This window comes from Sminthopsis crassicaudata, chromosome 6, assembly GCF_048593235.1.
Source record: "Sminthopsis crassicaudata isolate SCR6 chromosome 6, ASM4859323v1, whole genome shotgun sequence".
NCBI lineage: Eukaryota > Metazoa > Chordata > Mammalia > Dasyuromorphia > Dasyuridae > Sminthopsis > Sminthopsis crassicaudata.
Genome location: NC_133622.1, coordinates 30763809 through 30789472, shown reverse-complemented (window position 1 = coordinate 30789472; position 25664 = coordinate 30763809). Strand labels below are relative to the sequence as shown.

At 38.2% G+C, this 25664-nt stretch overlaps 1 protein-coding gene across 7 annotated transcripts in view; it reads right to left on the bottom strand.

The window, feature by feature from the left end:
* NSUN7 (NOP2/Sun RNA methyltransferase family member 7) overlaps positions 1 to 20460 on the bottom strand; it is a 74787-nt gene extending 54327 nt beyond the window's left edge. For 6 of the 7 annotated variants that reach the window (XR_012483247.1, XR_012483249.1, XM_074273740.1 and 3 more), the window contains exons 1-3: positions 20207 to 20460; positions 19468 to 19892; positions 117 to 175 (exon numbers count right to left, since the gene is read on the bottom strand). Coding sequence is in view for 5 of the 7 variants with exons in the window: in XM_074273740.1 (XP_074129841.1) it covers positions 117 to 175; positions 19468 to 19828 (420 nt within the window). In the remaining 2 variants the exon portion in view is untranslated. Of the gene's footprint in view, positions 1 to 116; positions 176 to 19467; positions 19999 to 20206 lie in introns of those variants that run through there. The other variant, XM_074273739.1, reaches the window with a different exon arrangement.
* Between the last annotated feature and the right edge of the window lie 5204 nt (positions 20461 to 25664).

Below are 25664 nucleotides of genomic sequence, written 5' to 3'. Positions count from 1 at the left end.
TTTATTTTTATTTTTAATAACTTAACTTCTTTAGTATTAATCAATCATTAATGGTTACACAGAACTCTAAAAAGACCCCAGAAAGACCCCAAATTATATAAAGATTATCTACTTACTATTGATACATTTGGATAAAAACAGCTGTCTATTAATATATTTTCCAAAATATCTTGATCTAAAGGACAAAGAAATATTAATGAATATGAATATCATTGAAACTTTACAAATGTTAAACTTGCAAGAATAATACTTCAAATAATCTCATTAAAATCATTTACTGACATTTTCTTACAAAAATCATTCCATTTCTGCATAGATTTAGAAACAGATAAAAATCAAAGCTTTCTATTTTGAACAGAATAAATAATTTAAACTAAAATATACTGAATGAGCCAACACATCCATGAGTAATTCAGAAACTTTCTGACTCTGTTTTACATGTGTGAGTATATATCTGTACTATGCAGCTTATAGTAGCTTATAGTGCTTTTGCAAATTTTAGATTGTTTTGTGTAATAATTTAACAATCTATGATGAATTCCAATATTTCAATAGAAAGTAAAAAATTAAATTGCCATATTATGAAATCTCAATTATATATTGAAAGAAATTTGTACAAAATCAAATGTTTCAGACCCACCTATTCAATTTTTACTCTACTCTATGTCTTTATGAAAAAGGGAAAGCTCCAGAAGAGTTGACTTCTGATTCTAACTGATCCTTTATATACTTATCTCTAACTTACATGAACTGATGCTGAGTGAAATGAGCAGGACCAAGAGATCATTATATACTTCAACAACAACACTGTATGAGGATGTATTCTGATGGAAGTGGGTCTCTTCAACAATGAGACAAACCAAATCAATTCCAATAGAGCAGTAATGAACTGAACCAGCTACAACCAGCGAAAGAACTCTGGGAGATGACTATGAACCACTACATAGAATTCCCAATCCCTCTATTTTTGTCCACCTGCATTTTTATTTCCTTCACAGGCTAATTGTACAGTATTTCAAAGTCCGATCCTTTTTGTACAGCAAAACAATTGTTTGGACATGATACACATATTGTATTTAACTTATACTTTAACATGTTTAACATGTATTGATCAACCTGCCACCTGGGGTGGGGGGGGGGGGGAAAGGAGGGGAAAAATTAGAACAAAAGGATTGGCAATTGTCAATGCTGTAAAATTACCCATGCATATATCTGGTAAATAAAAACTATATTAAAAAAATACACACACACACACACACATATATATATATATATATATATATATATATATATATATATATAAACTATATTAAAAAAATACACACACACACATATATATATATATATAAACTATATTTAAAAAATACACACACACACATATACATATATATATATACACAAACTTATCTCTAGCCAAACTCCCTGGGTTTACTTGCTGGGACCCCATTCCCCCTCATGGGTGAATGTGAGTAAGGGGAGATACTTCTTAATTTCAAAAGCTAAATGGTGCGGATTCCCTGACCATAGCCCAAGGAAACAAGACAAGATAAATCCCACATCTGAATTTCTCCAACCAAGAGACTTACTATTTATCAAAGAAACAGAAAGAAAAGAATTCAGGCCCACAGAACTAAACTTTCACAATGATCCCTTCCAGATCTCTTGAAATAACACTCTATTTGGCTCTCCTGAATGTAGAATCACTTAAAGAACCTACCTTTCCAGCATATTACCAGATAATTCTTGAAGCACAGTGCTCTCAAGTCCCATCTTACTCCTCTACTCCTACTTTCCTCTCCCTGACATAAGTAAAATTGCTATATTATCTAGAATGCTATGGACAGAAGCTAGGAGGCTGAGGTTTGGGGCTTTTCCCCCTTTTATCCCATCTTCCATGATCTCATTACATTGCCACAGTCCCATATACCCAATAAACTTCAAATGAAAGTGGTTCGGAGTCGACAATCTGGAAATCTTCACAGACTATCTAGATTTTCATATTTGGATCATGTCTTATAATCTGAATATGCAAATCGATTACAAATAGACATCCTAGAAGGACCGGATTTCAATTAAATTTGATCATGAATAACTTTTAACCCTAGTGACTTGGTTAAAATCTCAGGAAACAAACTATTAGAATCAAGAAATGTGACAAGAGGATTTTTAGAAGAGCAACTACTTGGCAGATGGCATTTGTTTTCTTGAAGTCTTTACAGGAGGTGTCTAGTGGATTGGATAACCAACAAGTTCTAGTCTTGGCTCTATCAATTATTAGTTATGATGCAGGCCCCCTGACCTCTGCCTCCAATACTTGGCCTAGAGAGCTCGCAAGGTTTGCAAGGTGATGTCACATAAACTTCACAGATTTTAGCTGGACAGGAATTCAGATGATCCGTTTTACAGATGGAGAACCTCTGCTCCAAGACAGTCACGGATGCTGAGCTGGCAGAACCCACGCTTGAGCTTGGATCTCATGCACAGAGAGGCCTCCAAACTTCTCCCAAATTGCTTAGATGTTGCTGCCCTTTCCGCTCCGTTAGTCTCTTCTCTCCCCTATCCCCAGCAAGTCCTGCGTGATCTCAGCTTAAACTGGAACCCTCCTCTATCCCAGCTCTACCTTCTTGCTCTGGGCAAATCTTTCTTTGGCTGGGCCTCAGCTTTGAGGGAACCACGCAACACTCTTTCTAGCTCTAGATTTATCATTTTCTTCTCAATTATGATTACATATTTTATTTTTTCCTGGTAAAAACTGAAGATACAGAGTTTCATTCAAATGAAATTGAAGGGGGAGTTAAATCAAATAAAAAACATTTATTAATGATAATAAGTAGGTCTGACACTGTGCTAAAAATGCTCATGAGGAAGAAAAAGCAAAAAAATGCCTTGGCCATGCAGGGGCTTCTATTATAAAAGGGAAAACACATCAGAACAAAGTAAATATAGCAAAGCTAGGAGGTAACCTAAGGGGTGGGCGTCTGCCAGACCTAGAAAGGCTTCGGGAAGGAGGTCCCAGTGACAAAGGAAAGCAAAGGCTCCAAGAAGAAGAGATTGGGAGGAGATTCTTAGAGAACAAAGGCACAGAAGGTGCAGTGGTGAGGAGGGAGGACAGCAGCCAGATAGGTAGGCGGATTTAGACTACAAAGACCTCTGATTGTAAAATAAAACAACAATGTAATACTTATTAAAGGAACAATGCAGTCTACATTTTGGGGAAATTATTCAAGCCACTTTTACCCTCTCCTCTTTTACTCTCATTAAAAGACTTAATTCTTCACTTTCTGCCATCATAGTGGATATCTGCACAACTGAGATTGTTGATGTTTATCCAGGCAACCTTAATTTCCAAGCTTTGGATTCATCCAGCCTGGGAACCTGAAGTACTTTGCAAATCAGTTAAGTAAACAAGGAGACAATATACAGCTTTGTCATATTCCTTTCCCAATCTTTTTTTCTTTTTTTTTTTTTAAGCTTTAAGAGAAAATTTAATCTATTTAGAAAATCAAAGATAGTACTAAAAGCCACAAAAAAAGCTTATCTGATAATAGGTACAATTAACCTGTTAATCAGGCTTCCCATTTCTTTTTTTTTCCCCCTGATAAATTTATTTATTTTTAATACACATTACAATTCATGAATCATGTTGGGCGAGAAAAATCGGAGCAAAAGGGAAAAACATAGGAAATATTAAAAAAAAAAAAAACAGAAAAAAGAAGTGAACATAAATAGCATGTGTTGATTTACATTCATTCAGTCTCCTTAGTTCTTTTTCTGGATGCAGATGGCTTTTTCTGTCCAAAGACTATTGGGAATGCTTTGGATATCTGAGCCACTGAGAAGAAACAAGTCTTTCATAGATGATCTCTGCACATTCTTAATTATAATGGTTCTAATTAGTGCTTCTTGGCCTGAGCAAGGTTCCTCAGCAGCCAAATTGGATGATCTGGTCCCTTCATGTCTTGGAGGACATGATCCATTCTATAGGGATCCACATGGTCAAAAGCTCTTGTGTCCTCAATGAAGATGTTTTTCTGGAACTCCCTTGCTTTCTCCTTAATCCAGTGAATTTGGTCTCTAGTTTATTTGCCTCTTTGAAAAGCAGCCTGGCCTTCTGGTAATTGTTCATACATTACTGAAGCCCAGCTCACAGAAGCTAAAGCATAATCTTGCTGGCCTGTGAAATGAGCATAGCTGCTGAGTAATTTAAACATTCTTTGGCATTTCCCTTCTTTAGGACTGGAATGTAAACTGATCTTTTCCAATTCAGTGGCCACTGTTGTGTTTTCCAAATGTACTGTCATATTGAGTGCATAACTTCAACATTATCATTTTTTAGGGTTTTAAGTAGTTTAGCTGGAGTTCCATCCCTTCTACTAAGCTTTATTGCTAGCAATGCTGCCTTGCTCATTTGACTTATTTCACAAAGATATTTGACTCTATCTACATCAGTAACCACACCATCAAGTAGTCAATGTTAAAGCCTTTTTGGTAAAGTTCTTGTATGTATTCTTACCACCTCTTCTTAATCTCTTTTGCTTCTGTTAATCCCTACTATTTTTTTGCTTTGTTTTTGTGCTTTCAATTAACCAGTTTAGATGGAAATATTACAAAGTTCAGTTCAGCTGCTTGAAATAAGGTTTCTGAAGTTTTATTACTTCAAAGAAAATAATACCAACACTTTTGATAAATGTTTTAAAAATTTTTTTCTAAATTACAAGATGAGATTCACTTCATCTATGTATAGAAACTACAAACTTGAAAGGGGAACAATCTTGGAAGGTTTTCCAGTGAAAGAAAAAGGGCCATATAACTTTGGGAAAATTGAATATCAAAGTCTCCTGTGACAGCTGAAAAAAACTATTATTTTGTTTTCTCTCCCAGGAAAAAGTTTTTTCAAACCAGGAAGGATAGAACAAAAATCATTATAATGGAAGACTCAAAAGACTGCTTGCTGGATTTAAAAGCTCAATACCAGTCAACAATGAGATACAGAAAAAATATGGTGTTAAAATGTAAAGAGTTAACAGTTCAATTTAAATCATGTATAAAATACTATGCTCATGTTTTGTTTTGTTTTTCTTAACAGTATTTTATTTTTCCAAATAAAGATAGTTTTTTTTCTAAGTCTTTGTGTTCCAAATTTTTCTTCTTTCCTCCCTTATCTTCCACCTCTTCAAGACAGCAATACTATTATTACTAAATATGTGCAATCCTCTTAAACATATTTCTATATTTGTTGCTGTGCTCATGTTTTTTATAAATTTTCTTTTTGTCTGTCTTTTTTCACATGATTAATATAGAAATGTTTTCCATGACTGCATATGTAAAACCTTTATCAAAATGCTTGTACTCTCAGAGAGGTCAAGGGAGAGAAGGTGAGAGAGAACTTGGAACTCAAAATTGTAAAAATGAAAATAAATTGTTTCTACATGTAATTGGGAAAAATAAAACATTAAAGAGAAAAAAATAGTAGAGGATATTGTATAGTTGGTATTCATCATGAATATTCAAATGCTATGAAATTAAAATTCTACTGCTTGGAATAGTGGCTGGACAAGGACTTCTCCCAAGTCACTTCCAACTTTAAATTCTAGGATCTGACTAAATTGGATTCCAATAATTAGTCCTCATCCCTCCTCAGCCTCTGACACAGTCAATCGAATTCCTGCCCTGTTCTGGTTCTCTTCCTGATGCTCTGACCCTACTTGGCTTCCATCCCTGGATCTACATCCAGCTCATGCCCACTCACTGTAGGTACCCTCCAGACCTATACTGGGACCCTCTTTTCTTCCATTTCAGCTAACGATCTCACTAAATAATTTTCTGGTCCACAGTCTTGCAGCTCCAATTGCCTCTTGGACATCTAAAATTGGACCCCCATGGACACCCTACACTCCACCTCCCCTTGCAGAAATTCTTGCCAAGGCCATCTTGCATATTAGAACCACAGGCACCACCTACTTCCCAGTCACTCGGTGCTCCTCACTATTTTTCCCACACGGCCCACACCTTGCTATAAGCAGGCCTTTACCACCTCCCATCTGGACCACACTAAGAGTCTGGTTTCCTGATATTACATCCCCAGTTTTCCACAGAACTCCTAACTGCATATTTTTAATAGCTTTCTGTATGTCTAGAATCCTCTCCCTCCTCATCTTTCATATCTCATGACTTCCCTGACTTCTTTTGGGTCCCAGAAAAAAAAAGTACTACCTTCTACCAGAAGACTTTCCTGATTCCCTCTTAATTCAAATGTCTTTCTTTCTGTAATTATAATTATCTCTGATTTATCTTGTATATATCTTGTTTGTAGAGGATTGTTTTCATGTTGCTGTTTTAATTAGACTGGAAATTCCTTGAAAGTAGTGATTGTCTTTGCCTTTCTTTGAATCTCCAGTTTTGAACACAGTCAACAATTAATAAATGTTAATTTAACTTGATTTATATTATTTTAATCCTACTACTTTCAAAACAAAATTATTCAGGAACTGTCCCTGCTTCTAAAGCAAATGCTAAGGCCAGTTTTTGGTTTTACCAAATAATTGAACATCCATTACACAAACAATATTTAGGAATAAGAAAGTAACTTTTAAAAATGCATTCTTTAGTCAAGGTTGAAGAGATTGTGAAAAGACAGACAAAAAAGTAAACTATTGATGAACCTGGGAATTGGGTCCAACGATTCTGGAGAATAATTTGGATTATACTAAGAAAATGATTAAAATGTCTATACCTTTTGACCCAGAGATCTGGCTATTAGATACATGCTTTTAAGAAGGTCAAAGACAAAAATACACAGTACAAAAAAAAAAATAAATGTACTACAGAGACAGCTACATGTGCAGTGGATAGAGCACCAGCCCTGAAGTCAGGAGAACCTGAGTTCAAATTTACCCTCAGACACTTAACATTTTCTGGCTGTGTGACCTTGGACAAGTCACTTAACCCCAACTACCTCAGCAAAAAAAAAAAAAAAAATTAAAAAAAATATATTTATTTAAAAAGAAAATATATATACATACATATATATTTGTACTTGCAAAAAATACACAAAAAAATATAAATGTATTTGCACTTGCAAAGAACTAGAAGCAACGAATATATCTATCAAACGGGTAATGGATGGACAAGCTATAGTGCTAGTACATGACTATAATAGAAGATTATTGTGCAGTAAGAAACAATTAATATAAAATCAACTTAGAACCCCACACCTCCTCAGATAAGATCATTTTCCATCCAGCTGATTTCGTTTTGCCCCAAGCCTAGGTTCCTCCCCTCTTTTTCAGCTGCTTTTAATGTGTTGTCACCCCTTAGACTATAAACTCCTTGAGGGCCCAAATCATCTCTTATGCCTTTCTTTGCATCCTCAGCTCTCAGCACAGTCTAGCACATAAAAGATGCTATTATCAGAATTACTGGAATACTGATAAAAGAAACATGGGAAACATGTATTGCTACCCAGAGAAGAAGCAGGAAAACAGTTTAGTTAAGGACAATATGTTAGATAACAGTGCACAGAGGACCAAGCCTGGAGTTAAGGTGACCTGAGTGGCTGTGAGTCCCTAGCTAAGTCACCACTTCTGTTTGCCACAATTTTTCCACTTGAAAATGGGGATAATTCCAGCCCTCCCAGTATTGTTCTGAGGATAAAATGAAGTGTCATCTGTAAAGAACCTGGCACATAATGCTATGTAAATGCTGTTATTAAATAGAAAGAACAACAAAATGGAAATTAAAGACTGTAATTCTAAGGAAAAGTTTGGCCCCAAAGTGGAAATAAGAATATACCTCCTCCTCTTTCTTTCAATAAGTGGAGGACTATGGGTATGGAACACTTCATGCAATATTGGACTGGGCTGTATGTTGATTGGCCTGGCTGAATAGATTTCCCCCCCCCCCTTTTTTTTGATTCTTTATTATATGGAATAGTTCTCATATAGTGATTAAGAGAGATATATTTGGAAATGTAGGCAATATAAAAATCAAAAGATGTTAATATTTTTAAAATAAATTAAAAATACATTTCACATCAGGAAAAAGCATTAACCAAAAATTAGGATTAATAATTTTATGTTGGATTGAAATAATTTTCTAGTGGTGTGCCCTAGGGATTTATGTTTAGCCTCAGTTACTTAACATTTTTATTAGTGATTTGAATAAAGACATAGCATGCTTATTAAATCTGCAGATGGCAAAACTGGAAAGGAAAACCAACATACCAGATGACAAGCAAAGTTTAAAAAAAATGTAGAGTGGTTAGAACACTAGAGTAAATCTAATAAGATGATACTTAATAGAAATAACCATGGAAAGTCGAGTTGAGTTAGAGAACAATTAATCTTAAAATGGAGGTTTAGTGGGCTGCAGACTCAGTGAGTCGCTGTGATATGGCAGGAATTTCAAGCTCTGTTGAGAGGTCTCATAGGAGGCACTAGAGAAATGGGAGTCCTGCTGTATCTCGGCCGGGTGAGATCACATCTGGAATACTGTGTGCAGTTCTGGAGGCTCTGGCTTAGAAAGAACATGGATACACCCAGAGGACCCCAAGCAATGCCACCCAAATGGTCATGAGAGCAGGCCACATGAAAATCATGAAAACTGGAACCATCCAACCTGATTATGACTGAGGGGAGGAAAAGATGGCTGTCTTCAGTATTTGGAAAATCACTACAGGAAACAGAGAGTAAACTCTGCTTGGCTCCCAAGGGCACTACACCCTGTAGAAAGAGCATGGAATGGAGAAGAGAGGAACCTGGGTTCAACTTGCTACCAAGATGGCTCCGGGAAAGCAATTCAACCTTCCTGGACCCGAGTTTCCTCATCTGTAAAGCCGGGAAGTTGGACTAGATGGTCTCTGAGGAACCTTCCATCTCTAGGTCTCTGAGTCTGTAATAACTTCTGTTTTCTCATGTGTAAAATGATTGACTACATGATCATTAAGCAACCCTTCCAATTCTAAGTCTATAATCTAATTACCTAGAAGAATCACTGAATTACTCAAAAACTGGAAAGGGCTGCCTCAGGAGAGAGAGAGGGTGAGCTCCTCTTTGGGGACTTCACTCGAGCAAAAACTGCACTTTACCATATGTTATTTGGGGTTGGAGAAAGGGAGGAGAAATGGAAGATTTCTGTTTGAGTATTTGTTAAGACTACATGAGCTCAAAGGACCCCTCCATTCTCACAGACATCTTAAAGTAAAAGTGTAAAAGCAAAGTAATCAACTTTCCCCCAAACCCTCTGCCTTTCTCTTCTTGTTGTTTCCAACTTTCCCTGACTCTATTTGGGGTTTTTCTAGCAAAGATATTGGGGTGGTTTTTTGCCATTTCCTTCTCTCACTCACTTTGCAAATGGGGGAACTGAGGTGAACAGGATTCAGTGAATTATTGAGGGTCCCCAGTTAGTGTCTGAGGCTGGATTTAAATTCAGAAAGATAAGTATTCTTGGGGCCCAATGCTCTATCTGCTGTGCCACCTAGCTACCCTCCCCTTCTAATGTTCCCACTCATCTCTCGGCCAGACCAACTCCCAGCCTCAGTGCCATCCCCCTGTCTCCGTCTCTCCTCACATAACCCATCTGTTGCCATATCTAGTTTCTAAAATCCAAACTCTCCTATGCTATGTCTCCTCTCCCTGCTTTCTACTCATTTAGCCACAACCCTATCTCAGACTCTCACCAACTCTCACCTGGAATACTGCTTCAAATCTCTACACTCCAGCCCTTCCTCCACTTAGTTGCTCAGGTGATTTGTTTCCTAAAGCACAGGTTGCACCATTTTACTTCCCTGATCAGTAAGTGCCATTGACTCCCTCTTACTTCCAAGATCATTGAGTATGAACTACTCTGGTGAGCAACGAAAGCTTTTCACAGTCTGACTTCTATCTGCCCTTCTGGGTTTTGTACACTATAGTTCTTCCTCCTTCCTACCCACACCCCCTTACCCCAACAAACTTTATGACAGTCACACCAGTCTACTGGCAATTCCTGGACCATGGCACTTCAGGTCTATCTCTATGCCTTTGTGCTAGCTGTCCTCCCTGCCTAGAATCAAATATACTGGTTTTAAAAACCAGCACTCCAAGGGGAAAAGCTATGTATGCACAACATTAATTAATAATTTAATTTAAATTTATATCATTTATATCTTCATTGCTTTTTAAAGTCTCGATCAATGCACCTTAAACTATGGGTTGTGACCACATATGGGGTCTTGTAACTGAATGTAGGAATTGCAAAATTATGATTTATTATCAGTCAAAGTTTGATTTGTATACCTATTTTATATATCTAGATACCTGGGGGGTTGTAAAAAAAAAAATTGCAAGTGGAAAAATTTTAAGAAGCCCTGGTCTAGATGATCAATAAAATAATAAATCAAATTCTGGTTGGTATCACTTACTAATTGTCGAAGTATACCTTACTCATGCTGAAAATTTTAACAATTGGCTTTGTTGAGTCCAAATGGTCTGTTTGTGAAATTATGCATAGCAGGGTCTAGCTGACCAGCTTGTTTAGAAACAGTCAGGAACACATGTAGCCTACAAGGTACTGTGTCCATAAGCAACAAAAGTTAAAAACTGCCCTGGGAAAGCTCCAGATTAGTCAGAAAACCCCAGGATAATGAACTTGAAAGTGACTAGCAAAAGATCAGGCACCCAGGTCTCCATCTTGAGATCTCAGAGAGGACCCTAGAAGTTCCATCACTTTGATCCTTCCAAGTTTCAATTAGGTCAAATCCAGGGTTTGTGGAAGTTGGTACAGGGAATTGGGATACATAATAAAAAGGGCCAATTGCTCCACCCAAAACTGCACCAGCATAATTTTACAGTCTGGCCCTGGCTCAAAGCTCCAATTTCAGAACTAAAGCTAGAGATGAGTAAATCAAAGAAAACACTGCAAAAATAATCAAAAATTATTCTTAATAAAGGAAGAACATTGTAACAAGTACAAGCAGAAATTCGAAGGAATAGATGGATTTTCCACAACTACTAAATGAATATCTAAAAAGAAATGCCAAGAAATTACTTTATAGAAATAGAAAAAATAACAAAATGCATCTGGAAGAACAAAAAGTTCAAGAATTCCAATTTTCATTAATTAATGGAAAAAATGCAAAGGAAGGTAGACTAGCTGTACCAAACATAAAATTATATTACAAAGCAATGGTCATAAAAACCCTTTAGTAAGAAATAAGAGTAGTGGAGTAGAGGAATAGGTTAGATTCACAAGACAATAGTCAATGATTACAGTTCTACTGTTTGATAAACTCAAAGACTATAGCTTCTGAGATAAGAACTCACTATCTGATAAAAATTAAGGGGGAAAATCTGAAACTAGTATGGCAGAAACTAGGCATTGACCAACACCTAACACCTTATACCAAGATAAGGTCGAAATGCATTCATGATTTGGGACATAAAAGGTGATACTATAAGGAAATTGGGAGAACAAGGGATAGTTTAACATCTCAGATCTATGGAGGAGGAGGAATTGTTTTTATTAGCTTTTTACTTTCAAAATTTATGCAAAGATAATTTTCAACATTCTCCCTTGCAAAATAGTGTTCCAAATTTTTTCTCCCTCCTCTAGACAGTAAGTAATCCAATTATGTTAAATATGTGCAGTTCTTCTATTCATAAGAAAAATCGGATCAAAAAGGAAAAAAAAAATAAGAAAAAACAAAAAATAAGCAAAAAACCAACAAAAATGGTGAATTATGTTGTGAGCCACATTCAGTCCCCACAGTCTTCTCTCTGGAATTGCCTTGAATTCCCTTATTGTTAAAAAGAGCCAATTCCATCACATTTGATCATCACATAATCTGGTTGTTGATGTGTACGATGTTCTATTAGTTCTACTCACTTCACTTAGCATCAGTTCTATAAGTCTCTCCAGACCTTTCTGAAATCATCCTGCTGATCATTTCTTATAAAATACTATTCAATTCATATATTCAGTCATTATTTTCAGCCATTCCCCAACTGATGAGCACTCACTCAGTTTTCAGTTTCTGGCCACTACAAAAAGGATTGCCACAAACATTTTTGCACAACGTGGGTCCTTTTCCCTCCTTTTAATATCTCTTTGGGATATTGACCCAATAGAGACACTGCTGGATCAAAGCGTATGCACAGTTTGATAACCCTTCTGGTAGAGTTCCAAATTGCCCTCCAGAATGATTGGATGAATTCATAACTCCATTAAGAAGGCATCAGTGTCCCAGTTTTCCCACATCCCCTCCAACATTCGGCATTTTTTCCTATCATCTTAGCCAATCTGAGAGGTGAGCCGTGCTACCTCAGAGTTGTCCTAATTTGCATTCTCTGATCAATAGTGATTTAGAGCGTTTTTTTTTTTTATATGACTAGTAATAGTTTTAATTTCTTCATCTAAAAATTGTCAATGAGGCCTTTATCAGAACCTTTGGATGTAAAAAATTTTCTCCAGTTTTCTGCTCCGAAGAAGGAAGGAATTTATGACCAAAGAACAAGAGAACATTAAGAAATGTAAAAATGGATTATTGTGATTATATTAAATTAAAAGGTTTTATACAAATAAAACCAAATCAGCCAACATTAGAAGGGGAGCAGAAAGCTGGGGAGAAAATTTTTACATTCAGTAAATTCATTTACATTCTGGAGAGCAAATTGGAACTATGACCAAAGGGCTCTCAAACTGTGCAAACCCTTTGACCCAGCAGATCCACTACTGGGTCTGTATCCCAAGGAAATCATAAAGGAGGGAAGAGGATCCACAGGCACAAAAAATGTTTGTAGTAGCTCTTTGAGTGGATGCCCATCAGTGGGAGAATGATTGAATAAGTTGTGGTATACAAATGTTATGGAATAGCATTGTTCTGTAAGAAACAATCCGCAGGATGATTTCAGAGAGGTGTGGAGAAACTCACATGAACTGATACTGAGTGAAGCAAGTAGAACCAAGAGAACATTGTACATGGCAACAAGATTATTATGTGATGAGCAACTCAAGTTCTTGGCTCTTTTCAACAATTAGGTGATTCAGGCTAATTCTAATAGACTTGTGATAGAAAGAGCCATCTGCATCCAGAAGGAGAGCTGTGGGGACTGAATGTGCATCCCAACATAATATTTTCACCTCTTTATTGTGGTTTGCTTGCTTTTTTTTCCCTTTTTCATTTTTTCCCCTTTTTGATCTGAGTTTTCTTGAGCAGAATGATAAATGTGGAAATATGTATACAAGAATTGCACATGTTTTACCTATATGGGATTACTTGATATCTAAAGAGAGGAGGTGGGGGGAAGAGAGGGAAAACATTTGGAAATAAGGTTTTGCAAGGATGAATGTCAAAAATTGTCTATGCGTATGTTTTGAAAATAAAAAGCTTTAATAACAATAATGTATTTTTAAATGCTCTAAATCATTTTTGATTAGAGAAATGAAAATTAAGACAACTCTGCAATATCATTTCACATCTCTCAGATTGGCTAAAATGACAGGAAAAGATGATGATGAATGTTGGAGGGGATGTGGGAAAACTGGGACACTCATACATAGTTAGCAACAACAAGATTGTGTGATGAGAAATTGGGATGGACTTGGCTCTTTTCAAAAATGAGATAATTCAAAGCAATTGCAATAGAGGTGATAGAAAGAGCCATCTGCATCCAGACAGAGAACTATGGAGATTGAATATGTATATAAACATACTATTTTCACCCTTTGTTGTTGTTGTTTTGTTGTTAGCTTATTTTTTTTCCTTCCTTTCCTGTGTTTTTTCCTTTTGATCTGATTTTTTTTTTGGGGGGGGGTCTGGTATAATGAATATGGAAATGTATTTAGAAAAACTGCACATGTTTAACCTGCTGTCTTGGGGAGGGGGGAGGAGAGATGGGAAAGGGTAGAGGAAAGGGAGAAAATTTTAAACACAAGGTTTTGCAAAGGTTAATGTTGAAAACTATCTTTGCATGTATTTGGAAAAAGAAAATACTATTTCAAAAAAAAGAAGAATATATTGGGTTTCCTAAAAACCAAGATTCAAGAAATCATAAGTAAAAAAAATTGCTCAAATCTATTAAAACCAGAGTAAAGTTATAAAGAATCCATCAACCACTTCCTAAAATAGATCTTTAAAAGGAAAAAGCTCAGAAATGTCAAAGAAAAATCCAAAGCTCCACTAATTTTTTAAAGAAAAAAGAATATTTTAAACGTATATAAAAGAAGTCAAGTACCAAAGAAATGAAGTGAAGATGACAGTTTCTACTCAAATTCAGAAGAAAATCTTGGAATTCAATATTCTAAAAAGCAAAAAACAAAGTTTAAAATCAAATCTAGAATAATTTATTTTGCAAAGCTGAGCATTATCCTATTGGAGGGAAGAGGGAAGAGACAGAACCTTTAATAAAATAGAGGCCTTTTAAATATTTCTTGTGAAAATATCTAAGTTAGGAATTGGAATTCTGGAATGCAAACACAAAAGTCCATAGAAACTTCAAGTAAGTTTATTTAAGTAATTAGAATTGAAATTTCAGTGCTAATATTCTAATAGAGAGAAATGTGTCTTTTAAGAAGCTTAATTATTTCAAAAGGTATTGAGGGAGTTAAATAAGAAAAACAAAAGTCACGAATGAAGATTAGGTCTGAAGAGAAGAGACTAAAAGGAAACATATTGATATAAAAAGCAGTAAAGAAGAAGTACAACTTATCATTTCTCATAATTAGGATATACAAAAAGGGGAAATAAGGATTGGGGGATTGGGCAACAAATGAATGACACTCTTATCTGAAAAGAGGATTGAACACATATGCAGAGTTTGGTGTAGAAATAATACATTGGATCGAACAGGGAAATAAGCAGGGATGGTAGGGGGTGAAAGTTAAAAGGGAAGTGAATAGCCATCCACAGAAAAACCAACTTCCTGATATGAGGAATTAAAAGGTTAAAATGAATAAAATTTCCTGAAATGAGGAATTAAAAGAGAGAGGAAGGAAAGAAAAGAACACAATATCTTTATCTTAATTATATTGATGCTACAATATTCAATGCTACAAGAAATGATAAAGAATTTATTTTAGGCACTCCTAAGTAGTAAGTGAAGTGCATACAACCAGGAGAAGAATTTCCACAGGGCCAGTAAGACTATACAGAAAAACTATCTTGATCAAGGCAATGAACAACTTATGGTCTCCAGAAAACCTATGATGAAACATGTTCCTTGCCTCCTGACAGGGAAAAAAAGTGTGCAGAGAAACATTTTAGACACAAATTTTTCTTATGATTTTTTTTTTTATTGGACAGACTTATTTTCTTCTAGATTTTTATTTGGAGGAGGGATAGTATGAAGGGAAGGGGTTAGCAACAATGATTATTTTTTAAAGAGGTACATGTTTTGTAAAATATAAAGTTGAGAAAGAAGAATAATGAGAATACTTTTTAAAGTAACATGTATAATTTATTATATACTTTTTCAAAAAGTAAACAGTATAAAAGAAACAACAGTTTCACACAGAAATGTAATCTTCTGTGTCTAGCTGTGAGAAATGCTCTTTTTTAGTGTTTCTGTTCAGAATAATTTTTTTCCAAAAAAATCAGAGCCAAAATCTGCCTCTCTAATTGCTCCCCATTCCTCCCAGTTCTGCCGTTAAGACTACAGTTGTGTAATAGTAATAGTTCCATGTGACAGCCCTTCAAAGACATAAGAGCCAGCTATTATGTTCTCCCCCAGTCTTGTCTTCTTTAGCTTGAAGATGTTCAGTTCTTTCAATTGCTCCTCTTTAAGCAAAGGTCTTCATTCTCCTACTGCCTCCCTCCTGATCTTACCCAACTTATTAATGTCCTTCCAAAAAAGTGGTAGAACCCAAAATGGAATACATTATTTTAAATGTGGTCTGACTAGAGCAGTATACCAAATCTTAGAAACTGCCTTTCAATTTAGGCTGAGATACCATTAGCTTTTCTAGTTGCCATATCATACTGTTGGTCCATACTGAGCTTACAAACTGTGAAAATCAAATTAGATTATGTCTAGCCAAACTTTTTCTATCCCCTACTTTAAAAGTTTATATTTTGAATCCATCAGTAAAATGTTACATTTATCCCTACAACCTAAGCCCAGCACATCTCTATCTTTAAAAAGAACTGTTTAAATTTTAGAGACTGTTCACACAAATTCTAATAATATAAGAATTTGGGTTTTTGTCTTGATTTCAACAGAAAAGGGAAAAAAGTCATTACATCACATTCAAGTACCTAGGCTAATGAAAATGGACATCACACAGGCTTTATCTAATTCAATTAAAAAATGTATCCAAATTCACCACAAAATAAATTCTTCTTCCTTTCTAGAGTTCTACACTTCCCACAGGAACCCAAGGTCTGCTATACTTAGGGTTGTAACTGTCTAGTAACAATGTTACTAGAAAGCACATGTCTTTAAAAGATGATAAATGTCAGGAGGGGATGCTGGAAACATTGTTGGTTGAGCTGTGAACTGATCCAGCTATTCTGGAGAGCAATTTGGAACTATGCACATACCCTTTGATTCAGCAGTACCACTGCTGAGTCTGTATCCCAAAGAGATCATAAAAGGGGGAAAAGGACCCACATGTGTAAAAATGTTTGTAAGCTCCTCTTTTTGTAGTGGCAACAAATTGGAAATTGAAGGGATGCCCATCAATTGAGGAATGGCTGACTAAGTTATGGTATGTGAATGTAATTAAATATTATTGTTCTATGAGAAATGATCAGCAGGATAATTGCAGAAAAGCCTGGAAACTCTTACATGAACTGATGCTAAGTGAGTAGAACCAAGAGAATACTGTACAGAGAAACAAGATTATGTGATAAACAATTGTCACTGACTTAGCTCCTCTCAACAATGCAGTGACTCAAGAATAGACTTGGGATGGAAAATGCCATCCGCATCCAGAGAATGATTAAAAACTAACTGTGGATCCAAGTACACTATTTTCCACCTTTTCTTGTTTGTTTCCTTTTTCTTTCTCTTGCTTCTTTCCTTTTTGTTCTTATTTTCCTTGCCCAACATGACAAAAATGGAAATGTTTAAAAGGACTACACATAATTAATCTATATCAGCTTGCTTTTTTATGGAGGAAGAAAAAAATTGGAACACAAAGTATTACAAAAACAAATGTTGAAAACTGCCTTTGTTATTTGGAAAAGTAAAATACTCTTTCCAGGACTTATACATGCTCCATAAATCACATAACTAGTAAAGGAAAAGATTCATGTCTGCTATTCTAAATCATTGTTAGCCTTTATTGTTCCTTAGATCCAGGACCTTATGTGGCTTTCAGGTTTGCAAAGCACTTTACAACTTATTGCTTAATCTGACTCTCACAATAACCCTCTGAAGTAAGATGCTTCTCTCGTTAGCCATATTTTACAAAAAAGGAAAAAAAGCTGAAAGAGGTAACTGCCCAAGGCTATACAACTAGAAAGTATCTGAGGTCCAATATATTGGGGTCCAACACTCTATCAACTAAGCCATCCAGCTACCTCTCCTCCATCAGTCAGTCACTATTTTGGTGCCATTCCTGAGGCTATGAGAATAGCCACTCTAGTCCATCCCTATGGGATGCTCCTCCAAGGAACTCCAACTTTTCAAATAGTCTTTCTCTCCTCTGTCCCCATCCCCCTTCCAATTTCCTAACTCAAAGAATCATTAAGAATCAAATTTTTCCTGACAACTGGGATTCAGGACTATCTTATCACATGCATATCTCACCCTGGGCACCTAACAAACTTTCTACATCCCTGTTAAGTTTCATCATCTTAGACTCAGATAATTCTGGACAAACTTTTAACCTGTTTCTGTCTCCCAGTCTTTTCACAATTCTTAAGCATCACCTGGAAAACTGATATACTTTTATCCAAGTCAGTGAATACACATTAAAGGGCACAAGATCAAGGAAAGATAGATCCCTGTGGAACTGCCCTAGAAATAAATCATTTAATCCAAATCTCTCCAAATATTCAGAGTAACAATAACGTAATATGACTGATTAAAAAAAACAAAATAAAACCTTCCTTGTCCAAGAAGACCAACGTGACATTGTTAGAGTCGGTGTGCTGACAGTGACTTATCAGACCAATACCAGCTTGAAGTGCTCTGCCACAGGCTGGACACACACAGTCTATATGAACATTTCAATAGCTTCTCTTAATTTTGCACATCCCTCGTTTCTTCTGGGCTAGTTCCATTCTGCCACGCTCATAGAGCGCAGCACCTTCTCTGATGAGGGCACACCATGCTGGGCGGTCCTAAGCCAGTGTCTCTCATGTCATACAATCAATTCTTAAGTTCTTAAGAGAGACCTTGAGAGTGTCCCTGTATTGCATTTTCTGACCACCTTGAATTCTCCATAAAATATGTATTTTTTAATATATATTTTGCCAAGCATACATTTGGCAAACAATGTGGCCAGCCCAACAGAGCTGCTCCCTCTGCAGCAGTTAGACCTCAGTGTCTGATACCTTATTCTGCCAGGTGACCTTCAGAACCTTCCCAAGACAATTTAAATGAAAGCCATTCAATTTCCTGGCATTGACTGGTAGAATGTCCAGGTTTCACAGGCAAATAATAATAATAATAGGTCAGCACAGTGACTCTAGAGACCTGTGTTTTCTTGGTGCTTGTTAGGCCAATAGACCTTACATGTGGAGATAAATGCGTCCTTCAATTAGCCTGGAAGCTTATTTATTCCAACAATATTATTTTGGATATTTCTGAATATCAATTACACAAATGTTTTTGGAATATCAACTGACTTGCCTTCAAAACCAACTTCATTACTTTTGCAATTACCCTTCTATTGAGATACAACCAGACTTGTCTGGATAGAAGAATTTAGCAATCTGAAAATCAGATTCACATTCGAAGAGCCAAGATTTGCACCTACTGATGAGATTTTCAAAAACAGCCACCGGTGCTACGGTTTTCTGTTTTGTTTTGGTTTTTTTCCGGATGATACTTAAAAGAACACATTCACTGTAGATGTTTAAAAGAACACACCCACCCCTCACTGGGGATGTTTAGAAAAATGACTCTGAAATCCACTCCCAAAAAAAAAAAAAAAAAAAAAAAAAAAAAGATGCTACCAAAATAAAAATAAATAAATAGTATTACATGAATACATGGCAGGCAAATGTGTATAGGAATCTAGGTATTGCGCAGACAGGTGTATATGTAGATTTTTGCACACATGTTGAGCTGAGAAGGGGAAAGCTTTCCTCCGGGCGCCGTTATAGAAAGTTTCATTTTTAGGCTACTTTATGACCACTACGTACAGGAGGGCCCAGCAAGGAAACGCGCTCGAAGAGCAGGGGGCTAAAGGAAAAACACCCTGGGACCCCGTGAGCCACAAAGAAGGCGCCCAGGAAGGCCCTCCCGCACACTGGCACTTGCCAGCCTCCCGCTCTCCCGGACACCGCAGCCTCACCCCCGCCCCGAGGGCGCCCCTGCTTACACTTCAGGGCGCTGAAGGCGAGCTCATAAGACAGACGAAGGTTCGTCTCGTCCTCGAAGTCGGGCAGGTCTATGGGCGGCTCTTCGCCGTAGCGGAGCACCACCTTGTCCGGGGCCTTGTCAAGGCGGATGCCCTGGAAGATGTGGGCTGCCTTGACGTACACGGTGTCCCGGTAGCCGCTCTTCTCCGGCTGGCAGAGCAGGCTCTTATTGGGGCCCACCTCCTCGGAGAGCTCCAGGGCCGACAGCTCCGAGAGGTCATGTTGACTTGAGTTAGGGGAGTACTCTAGCTCGTCGTCAGGCGAGCTGAGCATCCTCCCCTCGGGGCCTGAGTCGGGGCCCGGGTCCGGGTCCTCAATCATGAGTCCGCGGGCTTCGCGGGCTCCGCGGCCAGCGGCGGCGATCTCCGTTTCCGAGTCATGGTTTCTGCGGGGATAAGGAGCTCGTGGGGCTGAAACGCCCTCGGGGCCGCGTGGGCGGAGCTCAGCAGGGGGGAAGCCTCGAGGGGGCGGGGAGAACACCTGAGGGGGGGAGGGGACCCTTGGAAGGCACACCTGGGGGGGGGCGGAAGGACGAGGGGGCGGGGCAAGCCCTTCCCTCCCGCTCCACCCCCTTCGCCCTGAGGACTAACGGAAGGGGAGGGTCTCCCCGCCCCCAGCCGCTCGCCCCGAGGGCTGTGGAAGCGAACGCCACCAGGACGGCCAGCGGAGCGAACGTCCCGGGGCCAGGGCCGCCCTTACCGAAGCTGGCGGGTGATGACGCTTCCCTAGCCAGGAGGTGGATGCCGCGCTGGGGGACGGGGCCGGACACTAGCTACAACACGGGAATCGCGGTCACAGTGGCCGCGGCCGCTCCCCCCGTCTCAATAGCCTCGGGACGCGTAAGAGGCGGGGCCGCAAGCCCGCCCCTCCGCGCTGCACGCGGCCCACGCTCCAGCCTCCGCTGCCCCCCTGAGGGGGCGGGCGGCGCCCGGGGGGCCCTGTCATTCGAATATAGACGGTGCCACCGCGCCGCATTAAACGGGGGGAATTCCCCCGAGCTTCCACCTGCGGCGGCCCCTGCCGGGCGAACCCCCCAATTCTGAGAGACTAGTCCCAAATCAAAGTTTATCTTCGTGGCGGGAGGCTGAGGGAGAGGGACGCAAGAGGGGTCCGCGAGGAAGAGAGAGCCTCAGAGAGGCAGGTCACCCCTTCTGCAGGAAAATCGTCCCGTCTGGCGCCTGGGCCTCCATGGTAACCGGGCTCCGCCCGCGCCCAAGTGTCCCGGGGTGCTCGAGCCTTTGCGCCCTCTTGCTCTTTCCGAGGAACTTCCCTGCCCCGCGGTCTCGGCCCCTTCTCCCGAATTCTCCCTTTCTCTAACTTTTCCTATCCCCACCTTCCTTTTCCCGGCCACGGTCCCCTGGGGGATACCTTCCGACGTTTGCAGCCTCCCGCGTGGTGACCTCTGACCTTCCTTTTCCCAATAAACAAGCAAACACGTGCGCCCCGCGTCCAGCCTCCCCCGTCCCCCGGCCCCTTCTCAGCCAGCCAGCAATCCGATAAGGATTACATACATAAAATCATGTTAAATCTGTTTCCCCATTAGTCACGCTGTGAAAGAAGGCTCAAAACAAAAGGGGAAACCAAAGAAAGGAAAAGACGGCGAAAAGTGTAGCTTCGATCTGCACCCAGGCTCCATTGTTCTTCCTCTAGAGGTGGATGGCGTTTTCCACCGCAATTCTATGGGAATTGTCTTGGATCATTGAAAGCTCAGAATAGCTTAGTCATTCACAGCTGATCGTCATCCAGCACATTTATAATAAAATTCTGGTTCTACTCACTACGCTCAGCATCCGTTTATAGAAGTCTTTCCAAAGGAAGGAGCAGAAAGAGAAAGGAAGAAAAAGGAACTCAAATCATGGGGGGGGGAAAAAATCCTATTTGTCGCTGTTTCTCCCTCCAAAGGAATATTTGACAAGTACTCCAAACCCTACACTCTTAAGAACCCGATTTCCCTAAGGGGTTAGTTGCCTTAGCTTCCTCTAGAGCAATCTTCAATCGGAGCCCGTCTCTCAATTCACCATTAGATGAGGTCTCCATCACCTCTCAGCTACATGACATCCTCTTAGTGGTATCTCACTTCATCTCATCCCCTCGCAAGGCTGCATACAAAGCCGTATTTGTATTTCCAGGGCCTAATTCGTTATCTGGGGCAGGTAGGTGATACAGTGCGTAGTGTCGGGTCTGGATCCTGAAAGACATCTATCTACTTGAGCTCACATCTGGCCTCCGACACTTACCAGCGGAGTGACTCTGGGCAAGTCACTGAGGCAAACACTCAGTTCCCTCATGTGTAAAGGAGCTGAAGAAGAAAAGGACAAAACACTACAGGATCTTGGTCCAAAAATCCCAAATGGAGTTACAAAGAGTTGGACAGGACTGAATAACAGCAAATTCGTTATCTGTGTATCTTTTAATATTGGAGAGCTTTTACTATGCTATAAAATTGTGCATACCCTCTGATCCAGCAATATCACGATTAGGTCTGTATCTCAAAGAGTTTTTTTAAAAAAGAAAAAAGGAGAAGCGCACACATACACACACATTTGTAGCAGGTCCTTTAGTGATAGCAAAGAATTGGAAATTAAGGGTCTGCCCATGGCTGAACAAGGTATGGTACTGATTGTGATGGAATACTATTGTGTTATCATAAGAAAGGATTAACATAATGCTCTCAGAAAAACCTGGAAAGACTTACTAGAACTGATGCAGTGAAATGAGCAGAAACAAGAAAACAGTATACACAGTTACAATATTGTATGGTGATGCTGTGAATGACTAAGCTATAAAATGATCCAAGACAACTATGAAAAATGCTATCCATCTCCAGAGAAAGAACTGATGCAGTCTAATTAAGACTGAAGTGTATCTTTTAAAACTTTACTTTTGCTTCTTCTGATCTTCTTTTGATTTTCTTTTACAAGCTAATATGGAAATTGCATGCCTGCATATATATAATCTATATCAAATCACTTACCTTCTCAAGAAGGAGGGAGAAGAGAAGAGAAGCGAAAGATAATTTGGAATTCTAAATGTTTTTAATGAATGTAAAAATTATTCTTACATGTAATTGGGAGAAAATAAAAAATTAAATTTAAAAGATATATATAGATATGTGTATAGAGAGATACACACACGTCTGTGTGTCCATATAGAAAAAATCTTTATCCAAATCTCAGTTTCCAATTTGTTTTTTGTTTTCTTCTGAGGCTGGGGTTAAGTGACTTTCGAGAGTCACACAGCTAGGAAGTGTTAAGTGTCTGAGACCAGATTTTGAACCCTGGTCCTCCTGAATTCAAGGCTGGTGCTCTATCCACTGCGCCACCTAGTTATCCCCATAAATCTTGGTTTCTTAAAACTATTAAAGAAAGTTGATACTGATATAGACACCTCAGTGAACGACTTTTGAAAACCAAAACAAATGAGTATTTACAATTTGCAATGAAAGATTTTGTAAATTGAATGTGGAAGTTAATGACTTCCAGTTTATAAACCTCAAGTCACTTATTCAAATATTCAAAATTACTTTCTTCTCTCTTACCATGTATCAGTTTTATTAATTTTTTATGATCTCCAGATAGATGAATTTGAGTGGCAAGAATTATCAAGAGTCTATTAAACTGATTTTAATACTGCTTGTAATACTTTACCTGATTTTATAGGTTCTCCTTAATTTCTCTTCAATCTCATCTGTGCAGCCATGAAAATGTGCAAGATCATATACCAAAAACACAGAAAAAAATGTAGAAATAATGTGGAAAAATGAGTTTAAAGAATAACATCTTTTGTCTTGACTAAGACTTTATCTAAAATATGCTTTTTCAAGTTAAGACTAAAATTTGTGGGATATAGCCAATCACAAAGAAAATATGTTATTTGTTTTAAAAAGAAAGAGACTTGGGAAGGTGTAGGAGATAATAAATACCTGTAATCCCAGCTACTAGGGAGACTAAGGCTGAGTAGCAGTTTAATTACTTTTAAAGTGATTTTTGCAAATTTTCAAATTGGGAGTTCTCCTATGTAGGAGATCTTTACCTGTTACAGAAAGGTGGAAATTTTATACACAAATCGTAACTGGGAAGGGGTGGGGGGAAGGTGGATTATAATACAATCATTTTCAGGATTTGATTTTCCCTGGCAAGCATAGGAATGAACAACAATTCTCAGAATGTTTCAGATCTTAAGGATCATGACCATCCTCTCCCCAGGGAACAGAAGCAGAGTTCTGTGGTGGGGAAGTTTTCTGTAGTTCTTGATTCACTTCACTTATTGTATACACAGATTACAAGAATATAGATATTTGTAATGTTCTCTCTAAAATGTAATGTTCCGGGGCAGCTAGGTGGCGCAGTGGATAGAGCACCAGCCTTGAATTCAGGAGGACCGGAGTTCAAATTTGATCTCAGACACTTGTGTGACCCGGGGCAAGTCACTTAACCCCAGCCTCAGGAAAAAATAAATAAATTAATTAAATAGAATGTAATGTTCTCTGTTGAGATTTTCTTGGGGTCTCTGGAGGCAGCCTTCGTTTCAGTTCAGTAATCACCACAAGTGCAGCTAGGTGTTAAAGTCCAAATCCTTTATTGTCTCTTTCAAAGTCTTGTCTTCTTTCCTAGGCCCCATTAGCCTTCTTAGAGGCCTCTCTCTCTCCTTGGTTCCAAGAGATTGAGCTCCCACCTGCCTTCTCTGGTTTCTGAATTTCCTGAATCCAAAGGTTTGTGCTTCAGCCTCCAGCCACAACAAAGGTGGTTGATGGAATGAATCTGTCTCTAAAGATCTCTAAAAATCTGTCTCAAAGAGCTTCTAGTTGTGCTTGTCTTTTCTGGCCCTGAGAGCTTCTAGCTTATGTGCTCCACACTGAGTACAAACCAATCATCATATCACTAGGAAACCATTACTTGTTGTAGGATTAAATCAGTGCTAAACTAGATCTAAACTCAATTCCACTTAGTACCTTGTTTCAAGTTCTGGATCATAACAGATATTGTCAGAATGATTGATAATTTCAAGCTGCATTGTGAGTTTCTGACTCCCAAACAAGAACTTGCAGCTCTGAGAGATCTAAATTATAAGTATATTCATTAAACATATCATATTGATAATTATAAAAATCATAATTTTCCTCATCTATGATTTTAATATTTTTTAGATTTGTTCATAACTTTATTTATAGTAGGAAGACAAAATGTATTTTCCTAGCTTTTCAAGTTCCATTCAAATAAACTGGAATTAAGTTTCATGTTTTGTTTAGCAATCTACTCTATAATGTTATGGAGACAGTATTGTTCTGTACAAAATACTCACTTTACACTTACGCAATTGGATTTTGTATGTACTAACTAAATAAGAAGTGAAACAATAGATAAGATTAAATACCTCAGTAGTCACTGTAAATCCAATTGAATTGGCCAAATATATTCCAGAGTGCATTAGAGGATATTAGTATCTAAAATTCTAATTTGCAGAAAATGTCATGACCAGCATTTAGAGGGAGAGTTCCCTCTGATCAATGAAATCCCAGGTCCAGTCTACATCTTTTCTCTTTAATTTCCAGGTGAAAAAAACATAATGTTATTATAGTTTGACTATTCCAGAGTTACTATCCTTCTAGAGACACATGGAAGCATGAGAATTTGGACAGTTCATTCCCACCCCTAGGGAAAAAAAAAAAAAAAAAAAAAAAAACTACTCCAAGGATTTCTTAATTGCTCCAGTCAATGGGCTTTTAAACTCAGTCCTCATTCTCTCTGACTTATCTCTAGAATTTGACACATCCCTTACATACTTGGTCTTTCCTGGCTTTTCCCAACTCTGCTAAATTCTAGTTCTCCTGCCTGTCTGACCATTTCTAGTCTCCTTTGTAGGATTATCTGTTATCTTGTGCTCTAAATATGAGTGGTGAAACAATAAATTAGTTACTTGACATGGCCTTAAAAGAATCAAAGGTAATACCTATTTTTGGTTACATTTTTCCAGAGTAAGAGTTGGAAGGGGGTACAAACTTTTCAGTATCATTTTGGAAAATGGTGGCAATAAAAAAAAATATAGTTGGGTCTGGAGCCATCTAGATAGAGGAAGGTCTAATGATACCTCTGCCCCTTGGAATGTATAGCTTCTTTCAAGGTTCATCTCAGGAATGACCTATTTTTATGGTCCTTCC